At 40.9% G+C, this 25,094-nt stretch overlaps 1 protein-coding gene across 1 annotated transcript in view; it reads right to left on the bottom strand.

The window, feature by feature from the left end:
* Window positions 1-25,094, bottom strand: part of LOC136879338 (sodium- and chloride-dependent glycine transporter 2-like) — a 220,077-nt gene that overhangs the window by 169,126 nt on the left and 25,857 nt on the right. Inside the window, exons 2-3 of the mRNA XM_068229075.1 lie at window positions 18,707-18,841; window positions 8,358-8,501 (exon numbers count right to left, since the gene is read on the bottom strand). Of these exons, the coding sequence (XP_068085176.1) occupies window positions 8,358-8,501; window positions 18,707-18,841 (279 nt within the window). The remainder of the gene's footprint in view (window positions 1-8,357; window positions 8,502-18,706; window positions 18,842-25,094) is intronic.

Here is a 25,094-nt window from a genome sequence, read left to right as displayed (position 1 = left end):
AATGGTGTTCCTCAGGTAGCAGTACTAATCACAAGTAACGTACATTCACGGTGTTCCTCACACAGTGGTACTAATCACAGGTAATGTACTATGCTTAGGTAACACAGACCTATGGTGTTCCCCACGTAATGGCACCACTCATAGATAACGCAGACCCGTGGCGTTTCTCACATAGTGGTACTAATCGCAGGAGCTGCTCAGAACCATGGCATTCCTCACACAATGGTAGTAATCATAGGCAACGGAAACCCATGGTGTCACTCATACAGCGGCATTAATCACAGGGAACGCCCAGACCAGTGGTGTTTCTCGCATAATGGTACTAATCACTGGGAATGTTAACCCATGGTGTTCCGCATACAGTGGTACTAATCACAGGTATTGTAAACACATAGTGATCCACCCATGATGCTACTAATCACAAACCTATGGTGTACCTCAATACTGGTACTAACCGCAAGTAAAGACAACCTATGGTGTTCCCTGCAGGATGGTACTAATCACAAGTAATCACATGGTTCTAATTCAATCATCTCTTGGTCACCCCTTTTATTCACCTATTATGACAGGCAGGGGACAACGTGGGTGTATTTTTCATATGTGTCCTCCACCCACAGGGGTTTAGAAAGACAAAAGGAAGGGGTCCAAAACTTCGAAAAATGAAGTACGGGGCAAAGAAAAACATGGGCCACAAAGGGCATAAAAATGAAAGACTCCCTAGGCCTCGAATGCTCTAATACCGTCGGGGTCAGAAAAGAACAATATTTGACCAAGGGGGCTGGACGGAATAGATGAAAGTGAGTATCCTGGCACAAGTAAGTGGAAGCAATGCCAGGATTCAGCTAAGGGCCCAGTGTTTGCCAACTCAAATTCCCAAGGTGAGAATCAATCAATACTGATCTGCATTTAGGGCAGTCTCCCAGGTGGCAGATTCCCTATCTGTTGTTTTCCTAGTCTTTTCCTAAATGATTTCAAAGAAATTGGAAATTTATTGAACGTCTCCATTGATAAGTTATTCCAATCCCTAACTCCCCTTCCTATAAACGAATATTTGCCCCAGTTTGTCCTCATGAATTCCAACTTTATCTTCATATTGTGATCTTTCCTACTTTTATAAACGCCACTCAAACTTCGTCTACTAATGTCATTCCCCGCCATCTCTCCGCTGACAGCTCGGAACATACCATTTAGTCGAGCAGCTCTTCTTCTTTCTCTCAATTCTTCCCAACCCAAACTTTGCAATATTTTTGTAACGCTACTCTTTTGTCGGAAATCACCCGGAATAAATCGAGCTGCTTTTCTTTGGATTTTTTTCAGTTCTTGAATCAGGTAATCCTGGCGAGGGTTCCATACACTGAAACTACACTCCAGTTGGGGTCTTGCCAGAGACTTATATGCCCTCTCCTTTACATCCTTACTACAACCCCTAAACACCCTCGTAACCATGTGCAGAGATCTGTACCCTTTATTTACAATCCCATTTATGTGATTACCCCAATGAAGATCTTCTTTATATTAACACCTAGATACTTACAATGATCCCCAAAAGGAACTTTCACTCCATCAACGCAGTAATTAAAACTGAGAGGACTTTTCCTATTTGTGAAACTCACAACCTGACTTTTAACCCCATTTATCAACATACCATTGCCTGCTGTCCATCTCACAACATTTTCGAGGTCACGCTGCAGTTGCTCACAATCTTGTAACTTATTTATCACTCTATAGAGAACAACATCATCTGCAAAAAGCCTTACCTCCGATTCCACTCCTTTACTCATATCATCTATATATATAAGAAAACATAAAGATCCGATAATACTGCCTTGAGAGATTCCCCTCTTAATTATTACAGGGTCAGATAAAACTACACCTACTCTAATTCTCTGAGATCTATTTGCTAGAAATATAGCAACCCATGCAGTCACTCTTTTGTCTAGTCCAATTGCACTCATTTTTGCTAGTAGTCTCCCATGATCCACCCTATCAAATGCTTCAGACAGGTCAATCGCGATACAGTCCATTTGACCTCCAGAATCCAAGATATCTGCTATATCTTGCTGGAATCCTACAAGTTGAGCTTCAGTGGAATAACCTTTCCTAAAACCGAACTGCTTTCTATCGAACCAGTTAATAATTTCACAAACATGTCTAATATAATCAGAAAGAATGCCTTCCCAAAGCTTACATACAATGCATGTCAAACTTACTGGCCTGTAATTTTCAGCTTTATGTCTATCACCTTTTCCTTTATACACAGCAACTCTCCATTCATCTGGTATAGTTCCTCCGACCAAACAATTATCAAATAAGTACTTCAGATATGGTACTATATCCCAACCCATTGTCTTTAGTATATCCCCAGAAATGTTATCAATTCCGGCTGCTTTTCTAGTTTTCAACTTTTATATCTTATTGTAAATGTCATTGTTATCATATGCAAATTTTAATACTTCTTTAGCCGTAGTCTCCTCCTCTATCTGGACATTATCCTTGTAACCAACAATCTTTACATACTGCTGACTGAATACTTCTGCCTTTTGAAGATCCTCACATACACACTCCCCTTGTTCATTAATTATTCCTGGAATGTCCTTCTTGGAGCCTGTTTCTGCCTTAAAATACCTATACATACCCTCCCATTTTTCACTAAAATTTGTATGACTGACAATTATGCTTGCCATCATGTTATCCTTAGCTGCCTTCTTTGCTAGATTCAATTTTCTAGTAAGTTCCTTCAATTTCTCCTTACTTCCACAGCCATTTACCTCTTACAACCCACAGGGGTGCAAACAGTAATAACGTCATCTCCCTATTCCCATATGCTTCCTTTGTCTCCTTTACAATTTTGTCCAAAACCATTATAGGTGACAGCACACTCCTCGGCGTTAGTCCACTTTCATTTCTAAAGCATTCTGTCTTTCCAAATGAAGTTTGTATGCTGCTGACACAGTTTCTGTACATTGCCTGCACCATTTCTACAGTTTGTGTACCCAGTCTCTTTTTGACCATGGTTTTCCATACCTTCTCCCTGGGAACACTATCATATGCCTTTGCTCGATCTACAAATGTCATGACCAGAGCCTTTCCATATTCCAAATTCTTTTCCATTAATTGCCTCATGCTGAAGATTGGGTCCACTGTAGATCTTCCACTTCTGAAGCCGTACTGTTATTCCTGCAACACTACTTCTACCTTTCTTTTCGTTCTCCTCTCTAATATTATTTCTGGTATTTTTGCCACTTGTGATAAGAATGTGATTCCTCTGTAGTTATAATGCACATTTTTGTCCCCCTTCTTAAAGACTGGTATGGTTATTCCCTTTCCCCAATCTTCTGGCAAAAGTTTATGCTTCCATATGCACTTTAACAATCTGTACACCCATTATAGTCCAAAAAATCCAACAGCCTTTATCATTTCCACACTAATTTCATCCATTCCTGGTGCCCTCCCCATTTTCATTTTATGGATTGTTAATTCCACCTCTAACATTGTTATATCATCTTGTATGCTGAGTCATCACACCGTATTCCTACAGTCACCTCTGCACAATATTTCACATTCAATAGTTTATCAAAATACTCCTTCCATCTTCTCTTTATTTCTTCTGGATGTGTTATCAACATTCCACCTTCCTCTTTCATCACCTTGGTGTACAGAAACAGTGTACAAAATGTATTATCCACCCGTGTTGACTTATGCTACTGGGACCTGGACAATTACAACTAGGCGGGAGAGTAGAATAGGGTTGGGCAGACCGGAACATTCACTTGTTCCGCAACATTAGGAACTCGAGGCGGAGTGTTTCGGTACAGAGTGCCGGGACACGGGACACATGACTGTAACTGCGTCCTAGAGAGAGCTTCGAGAGGCAACATGACATGCTCCGCTTCAGCTGGAATGTGCCTGAACCGAACGTGCTGTGTCAAGGCCGCACTAGATAAGATTAGTTGGCCTTGGCTGTGTCTGACTGTCGATACCGGCTGTGTGCCGCCCTGTGCTGGAGTGTCAACATTTTTTCATCCAGTTATACCTTTAATTCCAAAGCGATGACCTGTATTTTTCTTGGGTTTAAAAGTTTCATTAAAGTCCAAATTAATGTTTAACATCAATCCCCGAGAAAGTGTTAAGGGAAGTTTTCGAGATATTAAAGAAAGTAAATGTTTTTTTTTGCTAGGGGCTTTACGTCGCACCGACACAGATAGGTCTTATGGCGACGATGGTATAGGAAAGGCCTAGGAGTTGGAAGGAAGCGGCCGTGGCCTTAATTAACGTATAGCCCCAGCATTTGCCTGGTGTGAAAATGGGAAACCACGGAAAACCATCTTCAGGGCTGCCGATAGTGGGATTCGAAGCTACTATCTCCCGGATGCAAGCTCACAGCCGCACGCCTCTACGCGCATGTCCAACTCGCCCGGTAGAAGAAAGTAAATGGATGTTGAGAGGGAAGGAATTCGAAGTGCAGAGATCATAACAGCACGAAAGTACATCAATGTTTTCATCCAGTTATATTTTTAATTCCAAAGCGACGACCTATATTTTTTCTTGGGCTTAAAAGTTTCCTTAAAGTCCAAATTAATTTTTAACGCCAATCCCCGAGAAAGTGTTCAGGAAAATTTTCGAGATATTAAAGAAAGTAAATGGAAGTTGAGAGGAAATCAAAGTTCAGAGAGCATAGCAGCATGAAAGTACAATGTTTTCATCCAGATATATTTCTAATTCCAAAGCGATGACCTATATTTTTCTTGGGCTTAAAAGTTTCCTTAAAGTCCAAATTAATTTTAACGTCAATCCCCGAGGAAGTGTTGAGGGAAATTTTCGAAATATTAAAGAAGGTAAATGGAAGTTGGGAGGGAAGGAATTCGAAGTGCAAAGAGCATAACAGCATGAAAGTAATTAAACAGTACGAAATACGGTAAACTTTGCATAATGTCGCATCGGAGTCCTGTTCGGACTTTTACTAGAAGAAAACCGGACAGAGTGAAATGCAGTTTATGTTCTATTTTCTCTGCAAAGGGACCTTCAACCGGCACAATGACAAGACATTTCAAACTTAAACATCCCACAGTTCTTATTTTCGTGTTCCGCTTGTATATTGTGTACGTGATTACAGCACTGACGAATGTTTCAACTGTGCGAGTATACTTTTAATTCGTGAAAATATCATTGTGACATTTGTAAACAACTGTACTGCCAGTGTAACCGTGACAGGTGTATTTCAGAATGAATGAAAACATTCTTATCCTAAAAAGAAAATTTAGATATGATTTTTTGGGTGAGTAGGCCTATTTCATTCAGAATTACGACTGTTTTCTCACGTGCCGTGAAGTTTTATCCTGGCACTAATTACTCTCAATACAGGCCAATATATAAAACTGGTGAAAATATTCTTGAATTAGTTACTTTTAAACACCTGCACTGCCATTGTAACCGTGTTATGTGTATTTTATGTTGACCGGAAAAATCTTAACCTAAAAGCAGCCTTTAAACGTGATTTTTGGGTGCGAATTTCAGTGTTCCGACTGTTCGTTCACGTTCCCTGCAGCTTTATGCTAGACCATGGCCACAACTACACACAGGCACACACCACACAGCACGTTCCGTACAGGCACATTCCCACTGGCGCGGAGCATGTAATGTTGCCTCTCGACGTTCTCTACCTACACTGCGCAGTTACAGACCCGCGTCCCGTGCGCCCGCTGCACAGTTCAGCTAGTAGGCGAAGGGCAGTGCATAGTGGCGCTTCTGACGCGACAGCGAGTCAGTGTCTCCGCCTCGCTTGAGAATGCTTCGGAACAATTGACACTCGGTGTTCTGGAACAGCGGAACATAACTGTGCACCGGCACAGTGTGCCGAAACAGGGACATAGTGACCAACCCTAGAGTAGAATTCAAAAGGAATTCAAGCCAGCAAAATGAAATACCTAATAAATACAATAGGAAAGACAGACTGAGAAACGAAGGTGTGAGAAAGAAACAGGGTCAGAATGGAAAACCTAAATGAGAGAATAGCAGTAGTAAACTAAGATGGTTTTGACATGTCAAGAGGATGGAGGAGAAAAGAATACAAAAACAGATGATGATGGAGATGAAGATTGAAGGAAAAGAGAGTGAAAGGAAGACCTAGAAAAATATGGATTGATTTGATAAAGAGAAATGCAAAAAGAGGAAGAAGAAGAAGAAGAAGAAGAAACCTGAATTGGGACAAAATGATGGAAGAGGAATGGTGGGAGAATAGGGGAAGGTGGAGAAGCACCATAAATGCCCCATTTTGGCAGGAGCTGGATAAAGGGAAAGGATGGTGTTAAACGTTAGAGGAAACCCTTCCAAAAGAATCGTCAAGTGTTTAAATGTTAATAGAGGCTGCTTTCAGCATTTAATGATATTGTAAAGAAATCGTCTGGGTATTTACTGATTTGCTTATTCGTTCAGCACTCTTCTTTTCTTCAAATTCTTCAAATGAAAACACCCTATAATTGTTCAATACTGCATTTAAGAAAAATAATGTTTTAATAAGAGTTGCTTGGTTTATTGAGAGAAACAAGAATAATAAACTTTTTAATCATGGTTCCATTTAAAATTCTGAAGTAGTCATCCCTCCGGTGCCCCATAAGGGGCCCGATATTTTGTTTACGCTGCACCAATGCACGCAGGTCTTGCGGTGAAGATGAGATAGGAAAGGGCTTGGACTGGGAAGGAAGCAACCATGGACTTAATTAGAGAAATTTTCACCTTTTGTTGTTCTGCGCAAATCTAAGAATGCTCTTATAGTACGAACTAGACTCTAATAATAATAGTGTTATTGGCTTTATATCCTCTAACTACTTTTCTGGTTTTTGAAGATGCCAAGGTGCTGAAATTTAGTCCTGTAGGATATCTTTTACATGCCAGTAAATCTACTGACACGATGTGTATATTATCAAAGAGACACCAGATGATCACCGTCATCCTCCTGGTTGGAAAATCGTACACAGTTGTTCAAAGAAAATGTGGATCAATCAACTAAAAGCAGAGACATAACAACCAAAGTCAATGATAGACAAACTGACTGACTGACTGACTGACTACCTACAGAATGGTTCATGTTGAAAATTTTATCAATTCTTGAAACAATTATGATGATCCACTGAAACAAAATAAAATAAAAAATGTCATTGTTTGATTAGAGAGATCTAATATTCAAGACCTTCAAAAAATTAAAGCGAAAGGATATCGAACATCTTATTTAAACCATATGAACCATGTGTCACTGAAATTTTCATTCATTACTCTGAGCTTGCCCTTTGAAACAAGAGTTTAGGATAGTGTTATCAGGACAGTACTTCAACAGGTCATCACCCTCAGAGTATCTGCAAATCATTATGAAGTGCAGTTTCATGTTCACCATAACAGAATGCCACAAACCTGTTCAATATTACACAGAGTGGCTGAAAATATTATGACTACAAACTCTGTCAACTCTTGACATTAGTAATACAGTACATGTTTTCCAGCTTCTCAAGTCCCTGCTTAAAAGTTTTCTTCACACTAAGTCCCTCTCTATCATTTTAGATCTATTATGTCTCTTCTATCGGATAACCAAATACCTTCAAGTACAAACTACAAAGAGAACCCCTTATCAGGTATATTCCGTGTCAATAACTACATATGCCGTTGAAACCTGTATGATCAACAGTACAGATAGTAGCAAACTCCAAGCTGCAGAAATGAAGTTCCTGAGGTCAGTGATATAGAAAACAAGACGAGATAACAACCAGAGATCCATCATAATACACAAGGAAAGCAGTCGCTTAGCAAAAATGTAAGAACATCAAGACTCAAATGGTATAGCTATGTAAAAAGGATAAATCAAATTAGAACAGCAAGAAAATGGCTAGAAAAGGAACCAGAAGGTAAAAGACCTAGATGCATACCAAGGAAACAGTGGATCAGTCAAGTAAAGCAGGACCTAGAAGGAAGAGGAGTAGAATGGCATGAAGTTGAGAAGGAAGAAATGTACCTGGATAGACAAAGATGGAGAGCGCTCTTGTACCGCACCTAGGCAACTGGAGGCAGTTAAAGGATGATGATGATGATGATGATGATGATGATAACACCAAGAAGAGCATGTGATCCTGAGAACAAGTTCAGCTGTACAGTATGTTTAGTTAGTTGGTTATCCATTTTAGATCCTAAATTCTCTATTGATAACTGAACTTGAACCAACAACTTCTAGTGACAGAGACAAATAAGTACCAAGATCTTTTGATCTTTTAACCAATATTCCAATGGTAACTGATGGATGTGTGTCATAATTACTAATTTATTCTTTCATGTCTCGTCACTTCCTAAGATGTAAGATTAGCTGCAATACTTACAAGGAGTATTGTAGACATTGTCACACGAACCCCAGGGCAGCTCACTGGTAAACGAATGGAACATGTAGAAGAGTGTCCAAGCGGTGATCACATGATAGTAGATGGAGATGATGTAGATCACAACAAGAGAACAGAAACCTGTTCCTGCAAAAGATAAAGTCTGTAGAGTTAGTCTAGGCATGACAAGTTCACGTCCTGGAACTTCTAATTCTCTCACTGGCGGTAAAGATCATACCGCGGTAAAACATCGGTAAACTCGAAACCGAGCTTGGTGCAACAGAAATACGACTTTACCCTGGTAAATTGTGAAGTTTACCGCGGTATACTCCTTACCGATGTTGGTGCACTCGGGCATTAGTAAAATAGAAGTTTAACGTCGTAGGCTTATGCAGAATTACAATGGTTTTTGATTAAAAATGCAGTTGAAAGGATTAAAATTACAAACGACGGGAATCTAGGGCAAACTCAGACACGTGAAATTTAAAACCTTGAAAATAACATTAAGCAAGAAAATACCGACACACAAAAGGAATTAAATTAAATCAAACAAAATCAGAAACTTTGAAATGGCTGTAGAAATGGCACTTACCAAAAAGGAGGTAGGGTTCGCGGAGGGGAAACCCTAGACCGCATCCGCACTCGCGGACGGTCAGATGGAATAGACACAGCCGAATACTAGCCCGCACGCCAAGCCGGCAGAGGCCGGAAATGGCCCGATCACAACCAACCAATAAGAACAAATTCCACTAGATTCCAGTTCTTTTCGCTAATAGGAAATCTCATTATTTAAGCCAATCACATTGAATTACCATATATGGTCATATTAAGATAGTTAGCAATTTCTCGATAATTCCTATTGCGACAACACCAATTTCAACAGCGGTAACCGCACGTGCGGTATAGGATGTCTCAAAATTTAAGTACCTTACATTTTTCAAACGTTACAAAATTATATCTTGATATACAGATCACTTAATCACTCTTGCAAAGTTAACAATAAAGTTCATAAGTTCTATTCTTGAGGTTTCCCTAAATTACATTTTTTCTTATAAAAATTACAAACATAGTTTAATATTTTCTTCCAGTTACATAAAAATAATTCCAGCAGAGTTCAGAGTTCTTATTTCTTCATTTTGCGCAATACAAAATATTACAAACAAAAATGAAATCCTGCTGTCCTTTCTTGATGACAAATGCAATTCTGATGTCCTTTCTTGATGACACACCTGTCACATCTCCTTCAAACTCGAGCTAAGCTCGAGAAAAAACAAAAAGCACATAAACTTTACAGAGGGCGTTGTGACCACACTACATCCGACACTTAACAACACAATAATTTCGTTCTCTTCAGCAATGTCTATACAGGTGAAAACAATCACAAGTAGAGCATTGGTATCGCTGTCAAATGAAGTCTCTGGCCGCGGTCGATGCCAACGGTCTCCATCCATATTGAAGTCTCACCTTTGCTCTTTTGCAGCCTCAGCACAGCCCACCAGCTTAGTGAACTGGCCCATAATAGGCGAAGGTTGCTGGCACAGCACTGCCTACTGCCGCCATCAGAAACACCTTCCCATTCCACCATCGGATATTAGTAGCCACTAGGTACATTGCAGGCTCCAAACAGACACCATACATTGAACAGGGGCCATGGTATTGCAGTCACTGGAACATAAGCGAACAGAGCAGAAACGTCGAACTGAAGAAATAAGGCCACAGACCTGAACTATTGAAGACCTAAAAGTTGAGTTTCAAGGGTGGGTTTTTCTTTCTAGTTACAATAACAAGACTCCTTAGGAAGATCCCCTCCCATAGTTCTAAGATACCCCAGCCCCATTGGCAAGTGCTACTTCAGAATTTAGGAAAATGTTCAAATACTAAAGGAAAATCCGCCTGAGTTTACCCTAGTAACCAAACTTTACAAAATCCCTATGTACAAGAATAAAATTATAATCTTACCCTAAAATGCATAACATTAAAGTACACCTAGTACGGTCACAAACGACCATCCTAATTACAACTAATATTCTTAATTAAACTATAAGATCCAGGAGATTGCCAGCCAGCCATGTATTCAAAAGAAAATTTGCTTATAACTAAATAATTCCCTTCTAACTACTAAATTAAGTTACTGTGTGCATTCTTAATCACCCGACATTAAGAAAAAGAACAAAACAAATAAAAGGAAAAATTAGGATGTTGCAAGGAAACTCAAAACAGAGATATAACTACATAATTACATTAGCTTGCAACCATATTCAATGAATTGTGGTTAGTAAGTCACTATTCATTTACCATTACATGTACTCATAAAAATGTGAACATAGGTAAACTCACATTATGTATCACGTGTCACACCAGTCAAATTAAGATGCAATTAAGCCAGGAATACGAAATCGAAATCACATTACTTTACCGATGAACAGAAAATCCAAATGAAGCTATGAAATTAATTCAAGAGTGCGCATACAGAAATCCAACTCACTGATGTAAAAAATAAGACGACACAAGCAACACATTCATACCAGCGACTATCCGATAACAGCACGACACACAAGACTACCGAGCCCATCTCTCCTTCGACACGCACACACATTACCAAAACACACAAGACACAAGTGCGATGATCCCTGAATCAACATAACCAACCAATGGTAAAAGGCACACAATACCTCAACACAGACTCCATCACACGACATCACAAGAACACAGTACACACACGCGCGCGCGCACGCAAAAACACCCGTGCGATGACACATCAAGTAGTACCAAGAAAGTAAAAGGAAAAAACATGACCTCAAGTACCCTTGAACTCATCACACGACAGTGAGACTCTTAGGGCCAATATCGTACTCCCAGGAGAGGAATGGCCTCTCAGAACCTTAAGCCCTAAGTCAGTACACACAAATGCCTTCCCAAGGCACCCAAGACAGACATACAGTTATTTACAAAAGTGGTAGGACAGATACGGCATGGCTGCCCAAATTTAGAACCTTACAAAGTCGGCAGGATCCCATACTCCTGCAAACTGTGTACATAAATATAGAAGAAACGAAACCCGTAATGCAATAAATTTTATCCATAAAATCGAATAAAACAAAACAAGCAGGAAAATTAATTGACTGGCTTAGCTAAATCGTGACACCTCTAAAATTTCACTACTTACGAACTTAAAGTAACAGAAACGAAAATCTTGATGACCTGCACGCAGACTACCAAATTAATCGAAATTAATAGCTCAGCATAACGACACCGAAATGATATTTGTAGAAAATTTTCCTAGTAAAAATTTACAGTAGCAAGGGACATCAATTTTCCATCTAGCCACCTAATATTGGGCCAAAGATCACAGGAGAATCTCATATCAGATACGCCAGATTTCAAACATGTCACGAGCACAAGTGCAGATCCGTAACCCGTCAAGTTTTCCAAAATGGCCTCAGCGAACGCCGGTCTATTAATATGGTGAGCACGCTTCACCCTACGAGACTATCACAGTCAATGTAGACCCTTCCTAGCAAGTATAGGAACACACGGGTAAACAAATATATACGTGAAAAGGGAACAGACACTTACACGACGGAAAAGCTCAATAAGACAAACTAGGGAATTTTCACTTAGATTAAGAGATCCCATTGTCTCTAATCTGATTGGCGAATTTAGCAACTGGCTGGGAACCATCCCAAGTAGTCCCATATCTACTCGGAAACGAACCCAGATCCAGCAAAAGACAAAAAACAACACCACATGATCAGAAATTTAAATCTATATCGAGCTAAAATACGGCATGAAAAATAGTTTTAAAAGATCACACGCGTAGGACACTGCCAAATAAAACACAACAGGGAACTAGGAACCAAATTTTAAAAAGAATTTGCCGAAACAGGATATTGGCGAACAGAAAAACACTCAAAGAAATAGACGAAAATTTACGAGCATTAACCTCAAAATTGTTGCCGAAAATTTATGAAAACAGAAATTTCTGAAAAACAAAAGAGACTTCATGCTAAAACTTGACCAGAACACAATGATCATTATAACACACACCCTACAATCTACGTCATTTTGAAGAAGAAATCACGACATGAGTAACTTTAATAAGATGGAATTTGTGCGCACATTAACTCGAGGTATGCCAAGCAATCATCTGTCTTCAGCAGATACGCGATTCACCTGTTCGGGAGATAACATCAGGTCATGCAATGAAGTATAGCACTTAGCATATCGAAGAAAAATTGAAATATTCAAACTCATTGAAATTTATTAAAGAGGACTTTCGGAACGCGAACCTCACTTTGAAGGACAATAGAGCGTTGTTAACCTCACTGCTGCCATATTTACGGCGGTAAACCTCAAGGCTGCCACCTTATGAATGTTATAGCGCCGAATTTAAAATCCAACAACGGAACATTGCTAACCTCACTCTTGCCATCTTTACGGCGGTAAACCTCAAGGCTGCCACCTTTTGCATATTGTAGCGCGGAATTTATAATCCAACAACAGAACATTGCTAAACTCTCTGCTATCATCTTGAAAAGTTCAGTGTTCTAAACACTAGTTCGAAAAACGTAACTCATCGCACATCGGGGATTTTATTAGGTAAGATGTAACCCCTAGGTTCCATTCCTTGTTCTGAACATGAAACCATTTACAAATAAAGATTAATTTTCTACACTTAACAAAGTACAAGCTTTCTTGCTGATATCGATCGATGAGGTTGTTGCTCCTGTAGCCTTTAGCCCTTTTGCCTATTAGCCCTTTAGCCCATTAGCCCTTTTTCCCATTAGCCCTTTAGCCAAGGAATGTGCAGTAAGGAGGCGGAAGAGTCCTTTCTTACTTTTTTGCCCTTCTGATAAGACGTAACCCCTGGGATTATTGAAGTTGTAGTTTTGCAATATCGTTTACTGAGCGAGTTAGCTACGCGATATGTGCACAGTGTGTTTCCATAGTTTTTGATTTTACACTACGCAAATCATTAAAATTGTACTTTTGCTATGAACACATCAAACAATGTTCTGATCATATGTTGAAGTTAACAACATCGATTACAGTGTTCGATTCTAGTCTTGTTATGTTTCAATCTGATCTTCTTAGAACAAGGGTATCCCCTGACATGTTCTAAACACATGATGTATTGAGTACAGTGTTCGATTCTAGTCTTGATCACTTATTTTGTGTTCTGAACACATCAGTCAATATTCTGATCACATGTTGTATCGAGTACAGCGTTTGATTCTACTCTTCTAATGTTTCGCAAGTCTAAAGATGCACAATAATGTTATCGCTGCACACGCTTGCCTTCGCGATGCAGGTTTAAACTTGTTCGATATAAAACTATGCCTTGACATAAGAGGCGGAGGAGGGGGAGGAGGAGGAGGTAGAGAAGAAGGAGGAGGAGGAGAATGATAAGGCTTTAACAGCCTATGTATAGTCACCATTGTTTAAAGATGACAGCTGTCAAAAGAATTTTTCAAATTATCCGCCACCACATTTCAGCTAAAGAGGGCAGCAGGGTGTTCTGTTGATTTTGCACATTGAATTTCAAATTGCCCTACACCGCATGCATAACAGCAGCCGTTATCTTGCGCAGTAGCCTATAAGCTAGCTTTCTTCATAAGACTAGCCGCCATCTTGTGCGAGCACCCCTAGGCTGTCTCATAAGGAGCTATGTATAGTCACCATTTTGTGTCCACCATCTTGCGTAAGCATCCCTAGGATGTCTCAAGCCATCTTGTGTCTCATAAGAGCAGCCACCATCTAGTAGAATTAGATACCTGCCAATGCCAAAGGGCTTAAGTAGGAATCGAACCATTGATCTCATCATTAGACTATGTTTCTCTTGTTCCTGACACTGCGAACCTACGTATTAGGCGGAAAAATTTTGTCCGTTTTGCTCTACGATGCACCGTTTTCGAGATATTTAACATTTTGCATTTAAGCCCCAAATTTAATTAATCGAACCAGCACGGTACGTTATACTCTCTACCATAGCTAGCCCTGATCATGTTACGAAGACTTGCTTCAATACAAGCTAAAACAGAGCAAATGCCAAAGGGCCTAAGTAGGAACCGAACCGTCGATCTCATCATTAGACTACGTTTCTCTTCTTCCTGATACTGCGAACCTGGGTATTAGGCGGAAAAATTTTGTCCGTTTTCCTCTACGATGCACCGTTTTCGAGATATTTAACATTTTGCATTTAAGCCCCAAATTTAATTAATCGAACCAGCACGGTACGTTATACTCTCTACCATAGCTAGACCTGATCATGTTACGAAGACTCGCTTCAATACAAGCTAAAACAGAGCAAATCCCAAAGGACCTAAGTAGGAACCGAACCGTTGATCCCATCATTAGACTATGTTTTTCTTGTTCCTCATACTGCGAACCTACGTACTACGCTGAAAAATGTTGTCCGTTTTACTTTACGATGCACCGTTTTCGAGATATTTATCATTTTGCATTTAAGCTCTAAATTTAATGAATCGAACTAGCACGACGCGTTAGCCCCTAAACTAGCTTTCTTCATAAGAGCAGCAGCCATCTTGCGCAAGCACCCTTAAGGAGTCTCGAAAGGAGTCGTGTATAGCAACCATCTTGTGTCCGCCATCTTGTGCAAGCATCCTTAGGGCGTCTCTAGCCATCTTATGCAAGGGCCCTTAAGCCGCCTCATAAGAGCAACCGCCATCTTGCGCAAGCATCCCAAGGGCGTCTCATAAGAATCTATGTATAGCGGCCATCTTGCATAAGCAACTTTAAGGAGTCATGTATAGCAGCCATCTTGTGCAATTAGCGTCGAGAGATTGCTGCTGTAGAATTTTTGTTTTTAAATTATCCGCCACCATATTTCAAAGGTATGTACCTAAAGAGCGCAGCTCTGAGGTTTGCGATGTAAGATGGCGGATGACAGCTGACAAAAAGCGCGTGAGTTTGTTTACTAAACAAGAGCACGTAGAATTTTTCAATTTGCCGCCACCACATTCCAAAGATATGTAGCTAAGGAGGGCAGCACGGTGCTCTCTTGATTAAAGATGGCGGATGACAGCTTGCAGAACTTTTCAAATTGCCCGCTACTACAGAGGGCAGCACGGTGCTCTGTAGATTAAAGATGGTGGATGACAGCTGACGAAATTGCCCGCATGATAGCAGCACGGTGCTCTATTGATTAAAGATAGTGGATGACAGCTGTCAGAAGAGCACGTGGCTTTGTTTCCAAACAAGAGCACATAGAATTTTTCAAATTGCCGCCACCACATTTCAAAGATATCTAGCAAAAGAGTGCAGCACTGAGTTTTGTGATGCAAGATGGTTGATGACAGCTGTCAGAAAAAAGCACGAGAGTTTGTAAAGCACGTGGAATTTGCCACCGCCACAAAGAGGGCAGCACGGTGCTCTCTTGATTAAAGATGGCTGCTGTCAAAAAGCATTTTTCAAATTATCCGCCACCACATTTCAGCTAAATAGGGCAGCACTGTGCTCTCTTGATTAAACATGGCGGATGGTAGCTGTCAAATAAGCATGTAGCATTGTTTCCAAACAAGAGCACGTGGAATTTTTCAAATTGCCGCCACCACATTTCAACTAGAGAGTGCAGCACGATGCTCTCTTGATTAAAGATGGCGGATGGTAGCTGTCAAAAAAGCACGTGGCTTTGTTTCCAAACAAGAGCACGTGAAATGTTTCAAATTGCCGCCACCACATAGAGTGCAGCCCTGTGCTCTCTTGATTAAAGATGGCTGCTGTCACGTGGAATTGTCTGTCACCAGAGTGCAGCACGGTGCTCTGTCGATTAAAGATCGTTGCTATCAAAAAGCTTTTTTCAAATTGTCCGCCACCACATTTCAAAGGTAAGTAGCTAAAGAGGGCAGCACTGTGTTCTGTTGATAAAAGATCGCGGATGTCAGCTGTCAAAAAGCACGTGGATTTGTTTACCGATTCAAATCTCGCGCTAGTTAGGTTAAGTTGGTACCACTAAGGTTTAGGTCCGTCAAGATGGTATCGCTGAAGTTAGCGATGCGTTGTTGTCTGTCAAAAAGCACGTGGTTGTCAAAAAAGCACATGGCTTTGTTTACCGATTCAAATCTCGCGCTAGTTAGGTTAAGTTGGTACCACTGAGGTTTAGGCCCGTCAAGATGGCAGCAGTGAGGTTAGCGATGCGTTGTTGTCGATGACAGCTGTCAAAAAGCACGTGGCTGTCAAAAAGCACGTGGCTTTGTTTACCTATTCAAATCTCGCGCTAGTTAGGTTAAGTTGGTACCACTGAGGTTTAGGCCCGTCAAGATGGCAGCAGTGAGGTTAGCGATGCGTTGTTGTCGATGACAGCTGTCAAAAAGCACGTGGCTTTGTTTACCAATTCAAATTTCCCGCGGGAGGCGGAGGAGGCCTCTGGGAAGGCCCCTCGGGAGGCGGAGGCGGAGGAGGCCTCTGGGAGGGCCACCCGTGAGGCGGAGGCGGAGGGGGCCTCTGGGAGGGCCTCCCGTGAGGCGGAGGCGGAGGGGCCCCTGGGAGCCCTGAGGCGGAGGCGGCGGCCGAATCCCCGTATTATACTACTTCTAACCTCTGTGGAGAAGAAGAAAAAGTTTGTTAAAAAGCCCCAAAGAAGAGGTTAAGGCAAGAAAGAAGATTGTTAAAGGATTCCAGTCCAGTTGCAGCTTGAAGAAGGGCTACTAATCCTGGAAGGAGGTAGCTGAACAATCGTGCACTATCATGAAGCAACGTCAGAGCTGAGGAAACAGTTCACTGCCCAGAGAAGCATCCAGGAAGGAGACCCGGTTTTATTCGGACAGGGGTAAAAGTACACATAAGTATTTCAAATCATGGCTGAAAGCAAAAGCAAAGTCATCTTCGTACAGGCCATGCAGGCCCTGGGAGGGATGGAAGATAAAGTCTTCTACGATCCGTAACCTCGGCACTGGGTGGGGTAGAGTGTTTAGCTCTACATGCGGCCGTTTTTGCCCCCAGAAATTAACCTGGTACTCATATTTGGAGTAGACTGGGTCCTCAGGGCCATGCACATCTCCTGAAGTGGAAATCTTGCTTCTTAAATTTTTCAACTTCCTGATGCGGAATCGAACACACGTCCTTCTGAGTGAACCGAGCACGCCTTCAGCGCGTCGACCAGGCAGCCCCTCTGTAAGTCATGGCAGAATCATGTGACACCACAATAGAGTCCAGTGATAATACCTTGAGTGAGCTTGGCTCCAGGAATGGTACCGTGCATCACCCACAGGAAGGACCATGTGTGTCGCTGACAGAAGGCCACAGACTAGTTTAATAGGTCATGAGTTTGACGGTAATAAACTTCATGAGTATAGCAAACATAAACACGGCCCAATGCATAATCAGAGGCCAATTAAACCCTGTTTTCCAACCACATCTCAACTAAGATAACAGGACTGGCTCACAAGATTGTTAGCACAAGGCAATATTACAGACTGAAAATATGTGAAGGATGCTTTATAGGAATCCCATGATAAACAGGGTACCTTTGACTTATATTTGTGCAAGCTCTTTCAGAGCACTCAAGAACCAGATGAGACAACAGCGGATTGGGCATACAAAGATTGAAGAAATACCCATAATATTCAGGGACGATATGTTCATGTCATGTCATGCAGTGTGTTTTATACTCTTATAATACTGTATAAAACAGCTTTGAAAGAGGTTTAAACTAAACACACTAGGAAGAGGAGGAGGGGGAGGAGGAGTGATATTTCATTATTAACCATTACTATGAATAGAGCCCTGTATGGATATCCGTGAAGTTAATATCTTGGCGAATACAAATTGTATGGCAGTGCGGATAATTTCTGAATAATGACGTTTATTGATTTTCACTCAGGCATATTCTTATTTTTTCTTGTGATTAGGTGACCCATGGCAGTGGTATGGAGGATGGTAATATATAAAGAGCCTTGAGATCATAAAGTCGTAAATATGACCTGAGCCTACCTGGCTCCGGTCCGCAATTAAAGGAAGGAACAAAGTTCAATATGTCGGTAGTTGTCGCAAGAGAAAACTCCTGAAGATGGTTTTCCGTGGTCTTCCCATTTTCACACCAGGAAAATGCTGGTGCTGTACATTAATTAAGGCCACGGCCGCTTCCTTCCAACTTCTAGGCCTTTCTTATCCCATCATCGCCATAAGACCTATCTGTGTCAGTGCGACGTAAAGCAAATAGAAAATAAATCCCTTCCATCATCAATTCAGCAACAAAGTAGGGAATGGCATGGATTCAATGCATGTTCTTAGCAGAGTTATGTTGGCTTCCCACATCTATGAGGATCTATTCAAAATATAGTGGAACTAGCATGGAAATTTAACTTTGACATATAAACCAATATTGAACTTACCTTGGAAGATGGGTGACATACGGTAGAAGGCAAAAATAGGTCCCTGAGAAGTGTACTGTCCTATGGCCGACTCTAGGAACAATATGGGCAAACCCATAGTGAAGAGCATAATGACATATGGCACCAAGAATGCTCCTGAAAACAAAATAGACAAAGGATTGATTTATTCATTCATTCATTCATTCATTCATTCATTCATTCATTCATTCATTCATTCATTCATTCATTCATTCATTTATTCAAGTATTCAGTCAAATGTGTCATACTTTGATATGATTGTTGAGAACATCATTGCTCAGTGGCATGTAACATCCATATGGATTGAACATATTCCACCCCAGAACTTACTCATTTACAAATAACAGCTCAGATATGGGCTCCTGAGCTGTAATTAGAATTGCTTGGAGTTAGTCCATGGTTGTAGCGGAAACAGAAATGGTTTCAGACTCGCTCGTAAAATGACAAAGTTAAGTATGAAAGTCTGTGTAACGGATTGCTCAGAAGGGCTTTGGACCAATTAAAACAGGATGCTAATTGTACTAAATTAGTTGTAGATATTTATATGTGTTAATACCTCCGTTTATTTGAAGAAAATGCAAATTCAGAAGGGCAAGAAAACTGCACACCACAGCTATAGCGAAACATTGAAGATGTTGTTCTTGTTAGCTTAACACAATGGGTTTTGTAAGTTGTAACTGGTTTCTATATTATTATTATTATTATTATTATTATTATTATTATTATTATTATTATTATTATTATTATTATTATTATTATTATATAATTTGCTGGGGCCATCAAGGACCACGTTAAGTCTTGTTGCGTTTGACACTGAACTTGGCCTTCTTTAGAGCCCAAATTTCCCTCTTTCTTTGTGAGTCGGCCTGCTTACGCTCCTCTGTCGAAGGGGCACCGTGTCTTCTCTTCGGTTGCTCGTCTCGGTTTAGCCCGTTCGTCAATATTTTGTTGCGGAAGAGATCTCTGTTAAGGGCGTCTTCAGCTGAGATATGTAGCATTTGCAGGTCTTCTTTGGTATTTCTAAACTAGGGAATTGTGGTTTTGGGGTTTGAATCAAAAAAGTGAAAAATTTCTTTAGTTAACTTTGTTCCGTCCATTCTTTTCAGATGACCGTAAAATCGTGCCCGTCTTTTTCTTATTGTGTCGGTAATTTTCTCTATTTTGCTGTAGACTTCCTTGTTGGATCTCTATTGATGGATTCCATTTCTGTACTTTGATTCCAAGATTCCTCTCACAATTTTGCGTTCTTTTTTCTCCAGTTCTTCAAGGAGTCCTTTGTTGGCATTTAGAGACAGGGTTTCGGCTGCATATAGAACTACTGGCTTCAGAACTGTTTCATGGCGACGTATCTTGGTGTTTTGGGAAAAGCATTTTTTGTTGTAGATTGTGCGGGATGTTTGGTAGGCTATTTCCAGTTTGCGTACTCGCTTCTGAAGTGCTTCTTTGTCCAGTCCATTTTTCATGATGATCTCACCCAGGTATTTGAATTTGTCTACTTGGGTGATGTCCCCGTATTTTGTATGGAGCTTCTTTGATGTTAGTCATTACTTCTGTTTTCTCAAACGATATCTGCAAACCAGTTTGTTCGGCAATTTCCTTTAAAATTTCAACTTGACCTCTAGCGGTTTCTATGTCGTTTGAGAGAACAGCAATATCATCGGCAAATGCTAAGCAGTCTGTTGCGATCCACTTGGATTTGGTTCCTATTCTCAATGGTCTGTAGTTGGTTTCCTGTAATCTCACCCGCCAGGTTCTGATGATCTTTTCAAGAACACAGTTGTAGAGTATCGGGGATAGCCCATCAACTTTTCGGGCTCCTGTTTTGATGTCAAAGGAATGCGAGAGACATCCGTGGAACTTCACCTTGGATTTTGTATCGGTCAGGGTGGCTCTAATTAATGCCAGCAGTTTCAAATCAACTCCAAATTCATTTAAGATGTTTAGCAGGATTTCCCGGTCAATGGAGTCGTACGCTTTCTTAAAGTCCACAAATACAGACACATACGTCTTGGACTTTAGTGTACAATATCTGATGATCGTTTTGAGATTTTGGATCTGTTCAGCTGTTGAGCGACCTTTTCTGAATCCTCCTTGGTATTCACCTATTTGATGTTCGACTTGTGCTTCCAAACGCTCCAGGATGGTAAGTGATAGAATTTTGTAAGTCACGGGTAGCAAAGATATTCCTCTGTAGTTGTTGATGTTCTTCATGCTGCCTTTTTTGTGTAATGGATGGATCAAAGCTATTTTCCAATCTTCGGGTAGGGTCTCCTTGCTCCAAATTTCTTCTATTTGCTTTTGCAAGATATCAAGTGATTCCTCTGGGGCATATTTCCATAGTTCTGCTACTACTGAGTCTTCCCCCGGCGCTTTGTTATTTTTGAGACGGGTAATGTGGCGCTTGATTTCATCTCTGTCGGGTGGTCTGGAATCTGGGTACCTGAGTAAGGGTTCCTTGGTCTCAATGGCGCTTTGCGGTTTAGAGCAATTAAGTAAATTCTTGAAGTAATCTGCCAGAATGCTGTAATTTTCTTCATTTGACGTCGCCAGTGTGCCGTCCTTTCGCTCAAAGCATAAAGATGGTGGTTTATAGCCAGTGAGTTTGCGTTTGAAGGCTCTGTAGTACTCTCTGCTTTCATTCTTCCTAAAGTTTTGTTCTATCTTTTCAATGAGAGATTTTTCGTATTTACGTTTCTCAGTTCTGAACACCCTGGCTACTTGGGCACGTTGGGTTTTGTAGGTTTCCCAATCATTTTCTGATTTCGTAGAGTAGTACTGTTTTCACGCATTGAGTCTTTCTTGGAGGACTGATTCGCAGGTACCATTCCACCAGGCATGCTTTTTGCTTCTCTTGATTTCTGCAACGTCTTTGGCGGCCTTAATAAGGAGACTTTTGGCGTTGTTAAAGTCACAGTCATTTGGTCTAGCCTTCTCCTGGAACTCCTCGACCCTTTGCCGAAGTTTATCATTGTCGAAGAGTGTGATCTGTTTGGTTGTCTTCCTTGTGTTTGCGGGAATTGGTTTGAATTTGATAAGAGACATATAATGATCTGAGGCCACATTGATGCCTTTCTTTACCTTGACATTCATAATCTCAGGGCTGTTTCTCCTGGAGATTGCAACATGATCAATTTGGAACTCTCCGAGAGCTTGGACGGAGAACACCAAGTCATTTGCTTTCTGGGTAGATGGCGAAAGTGAGTCGACATGACCTGCGGGTTGTGATTTTCGCCAATGGACACCAGTCTTTTGTCGTTGGGATTGGTTCTTTTGTGAGCAGGGTAATTTCCTATAAATTTCTTGTATTTCTGTTCACGAGCTAGTTGGGCACTGAAGTCACCCAAAAGAAGCTTGACATGGTGTTTGGGGATTTTGTTTAATTTTTCATCCAGTAGATCCCAGAAATTATCAACTTCGTCTGGATCAGACTTGTTCTTATCATTTGTAGGAGCATGTGCGTTAACTAGGGCGTAGGTTTTGTTTGCGCATTTAATTGTGAGTATAGACAATCTGTCATTCACAGGTTCACAATTTGCAACCGATTTAAGGATCTTGGTTCTAACAGCAAACGCGTTTCCAAGCATCACAGCTCCATTGAGGATTCCTCTTTGCGCTTTGCTCTTGAAAAATCGGTAGCCTTCGGATTCAAAAATCTCTTCATCTGGGTACCTTGTTTCCTGTAGAGCCATTATGGATATCTGATTTTCGTGGAAAGCTTTGGTGAAGGTTTTCAGCTTGCCAGTTTGTGTAAGTGAATTTATGTTGAAAGTTGCTAGAAGGGTTTTAGATTTTGGCCTAAGTTTCTGACTCTTCGGAATACACCGAGACGCTCCGACTCGTCTGTTGCATGATGTCGAGTCTCCCCCAGAATCCGAACGAGACTCGTGCGCCGTGGAGTTCACGACGAGAGATTTATCCGAAGATTTACCCCCTGGGGTATGTTCTTGAAATGTTGTGCCATCATGCTTTTTGACTTGACTTTGCTTTGGACGGGTACCCATCCCTTTACAACTAGGGTTGTTAGCCCTAGAGGTTACCTCAAGATGTTTTCTGGCTTCTGGTCATTTACCAGTCTTCGCGCCGTAACCCTGGCAAGGGACCAGTTTTTTCACGGTGGAATTTTATTTCCCTACCACCCTCTGACTCTGCTGGCGGCAGAGCCAGCGAGCTTCCCCAATTCCAATGGGACGCGCCACATGGAGGTAACCGGTAAATCCCCACACGGGATTATTATTATTATTATTATTATTATTATTATTATTATTATTATTATTATTATTATTATAAAACATTAATGAAGAATTTTTCAGTTCTTCTTTTAATCCAAAAAAATTATGTCACACTTGGAAGTTAGAAGTAATAATTAGATACAGGAGTTCTTCACAATGGACCTTTGAAATAATATGGGAGATTTAAAACATTAACATATAAGACAAGGAAACTTCTGCCAAGTAAGAGAGAAATAGGTTTCGAACTGCTTTCCCACTTTCCACATAGGTTTTGGACTCCATTCCGGTGCATTCCGTCACCACTCCATCCCTGCTCTAGTCACACTGCTCTGTTTCATCTTTCTACAGTTAGTACTGAAATGAAATAAAATGGCATATTGCTTTTAGTGCAGGGAGTGTCCGAGGACATATTCGGCTCACCAGGCGCATGTCTTTTGATTTGACGTCTGTAGGCGACCTGTGCGTCATGATGAGGATGAAATGATGATGAAGACGACACACACACACAGCCCCCGTGCCAGTAAAATTAACCAATGATGGTTGAAATTCCCGACCCTGCCGGGAATCAAACCCGGGACCCCTGTGACCAAAGGCCAGCACGCTAACCATTTAAACATGGGGCCGGACACAGTTAGTACTGTATTCTTCAGTAATCTACAGTAGGAGTCAGTAAATATTTAATTTGTAATTTGTAATTGTAATTTGAACTTAGTAGTTACTAAACTGTAGTATTTTTCTTCCTCTTTACCTACTTTTATTTATTCATTTATTCACGAAGCATAAGATACAGCTACACTGAGTAAATTTCACTTGCACTGTCAACAGACTATTTAACAAACATAAACTTTCATAATAAAATATAACAAACATAACAAAATATAACAAGATCAGGTACACATCCTACTAATAACTGTCCAAATCGAAAACCATGAGAATGTCCATGTTCATAGCCAAGTCGTCGTGGGTCAAGATGGCGGTATAATCCCTTCACATCAACTTATCTTTAAGATACTATTTACACACCTCTCGAATACACTTTTATTTGATGCTGTATCAAGCTCTTGTCTCCTATTAATATTGTTAAAGAGTGTTGGAAGGCGGATTAGGAAAGATCGCTGAAGTATTGAGTGCTGAGTGTGGGGAATGTGGAGAAGGTCTTTGGTTCTGGTGGAGCGGGAAGGAACGCGGAGAGAGAAGAGAGAAACAAGATGTTCCGAGCGGTAATGTCCATTTAAGATCTCGTGGAGGAAACTCAGGTCAGCTACCTGTCGCCTGATGTGCAGCGGTGACACATTAATTGCCATTAATACCTGTTGCGTAGACAGATTTCTGACCTTGGGGTTTCTGTTCCTTACAATTGCAGCAAAGAAGGACACTGCTCTGTCTAACTGCTTAGTATTGGAGGGGGCGGCTCATGGGCGCCCGCAGGATATTTTCCAGGGGGGGCACATTAACAATTTTCTTGAATATAAAAACCAATATAACGTCAGCAACATTATATTGTTTACAGAAACTTCCAGTTATAACATATGCTAGATAACTGTCAGTAATTTCAGTTTATGAAATAATCTGGTATGATATTAAACAATTGAACATCAACATCTTTAGAATTCCAGGGGGGGCGAGTGCCCCCCCTTGCGGGCGCCTATGGGGCGGCTGTTGTCCAAATCGGAGAGCAGTAGTTTAAGAGAGGTTGAACGATCGTGAGGAAGAAGTGACGAAGAGCAATGGGGTCAGAAATTTCTGTGAAGCGATAGAGAATGCCTAGTAATTTCATAGCCTTGGTTGTATATGTTTCTATATGGGTCTTAAATTGTAATTTTGTATCGAATATTACACCTAGGTCACGCTGTTGTGTAACCACGGTGATGGGCTTGTCGAGTAGGTAATATGATGTCGGTAGAGGAGATTTACGCAGTGTTATGGTCATGTGGCTGCATTTTTGTGGATTGGGGATAAGTTTCCAAGTACGGCACCAGTTCGAGAGGGCATTAAGTGAGGACTGTAGCAGAGCTGCATCTGCTGGATTCCTGATCTCCCTAAATATGTTGCAGTCGTCAACAAAGAGTAGGGTATTCGCTGTTTCGTTGAGTTCGGACGGCAGATCGTCCATAAACAAAGAAAACAGCAAGGGGCCAAGA

This window comes from Anabrus simplex, chromosome 8 (assembly GCF_040414725.1).
Source record: "Anabrus simplex isolate iqAnaSimp1 chromosome 8, ASM4041472v1, whole genome shotgun sequence".
Lineage (NCBI taxonomy): Eukaryota > Metazoa > Arthropoda > Insecta > Orthoptera > Tettigoniidae > Anabrus > Anabrus simplex.
The sequence above is the reverse complement of the archived record's forward strand: the minus strand, read 5'-3'. Positions and strand labels throughout refer to the sequence as shown.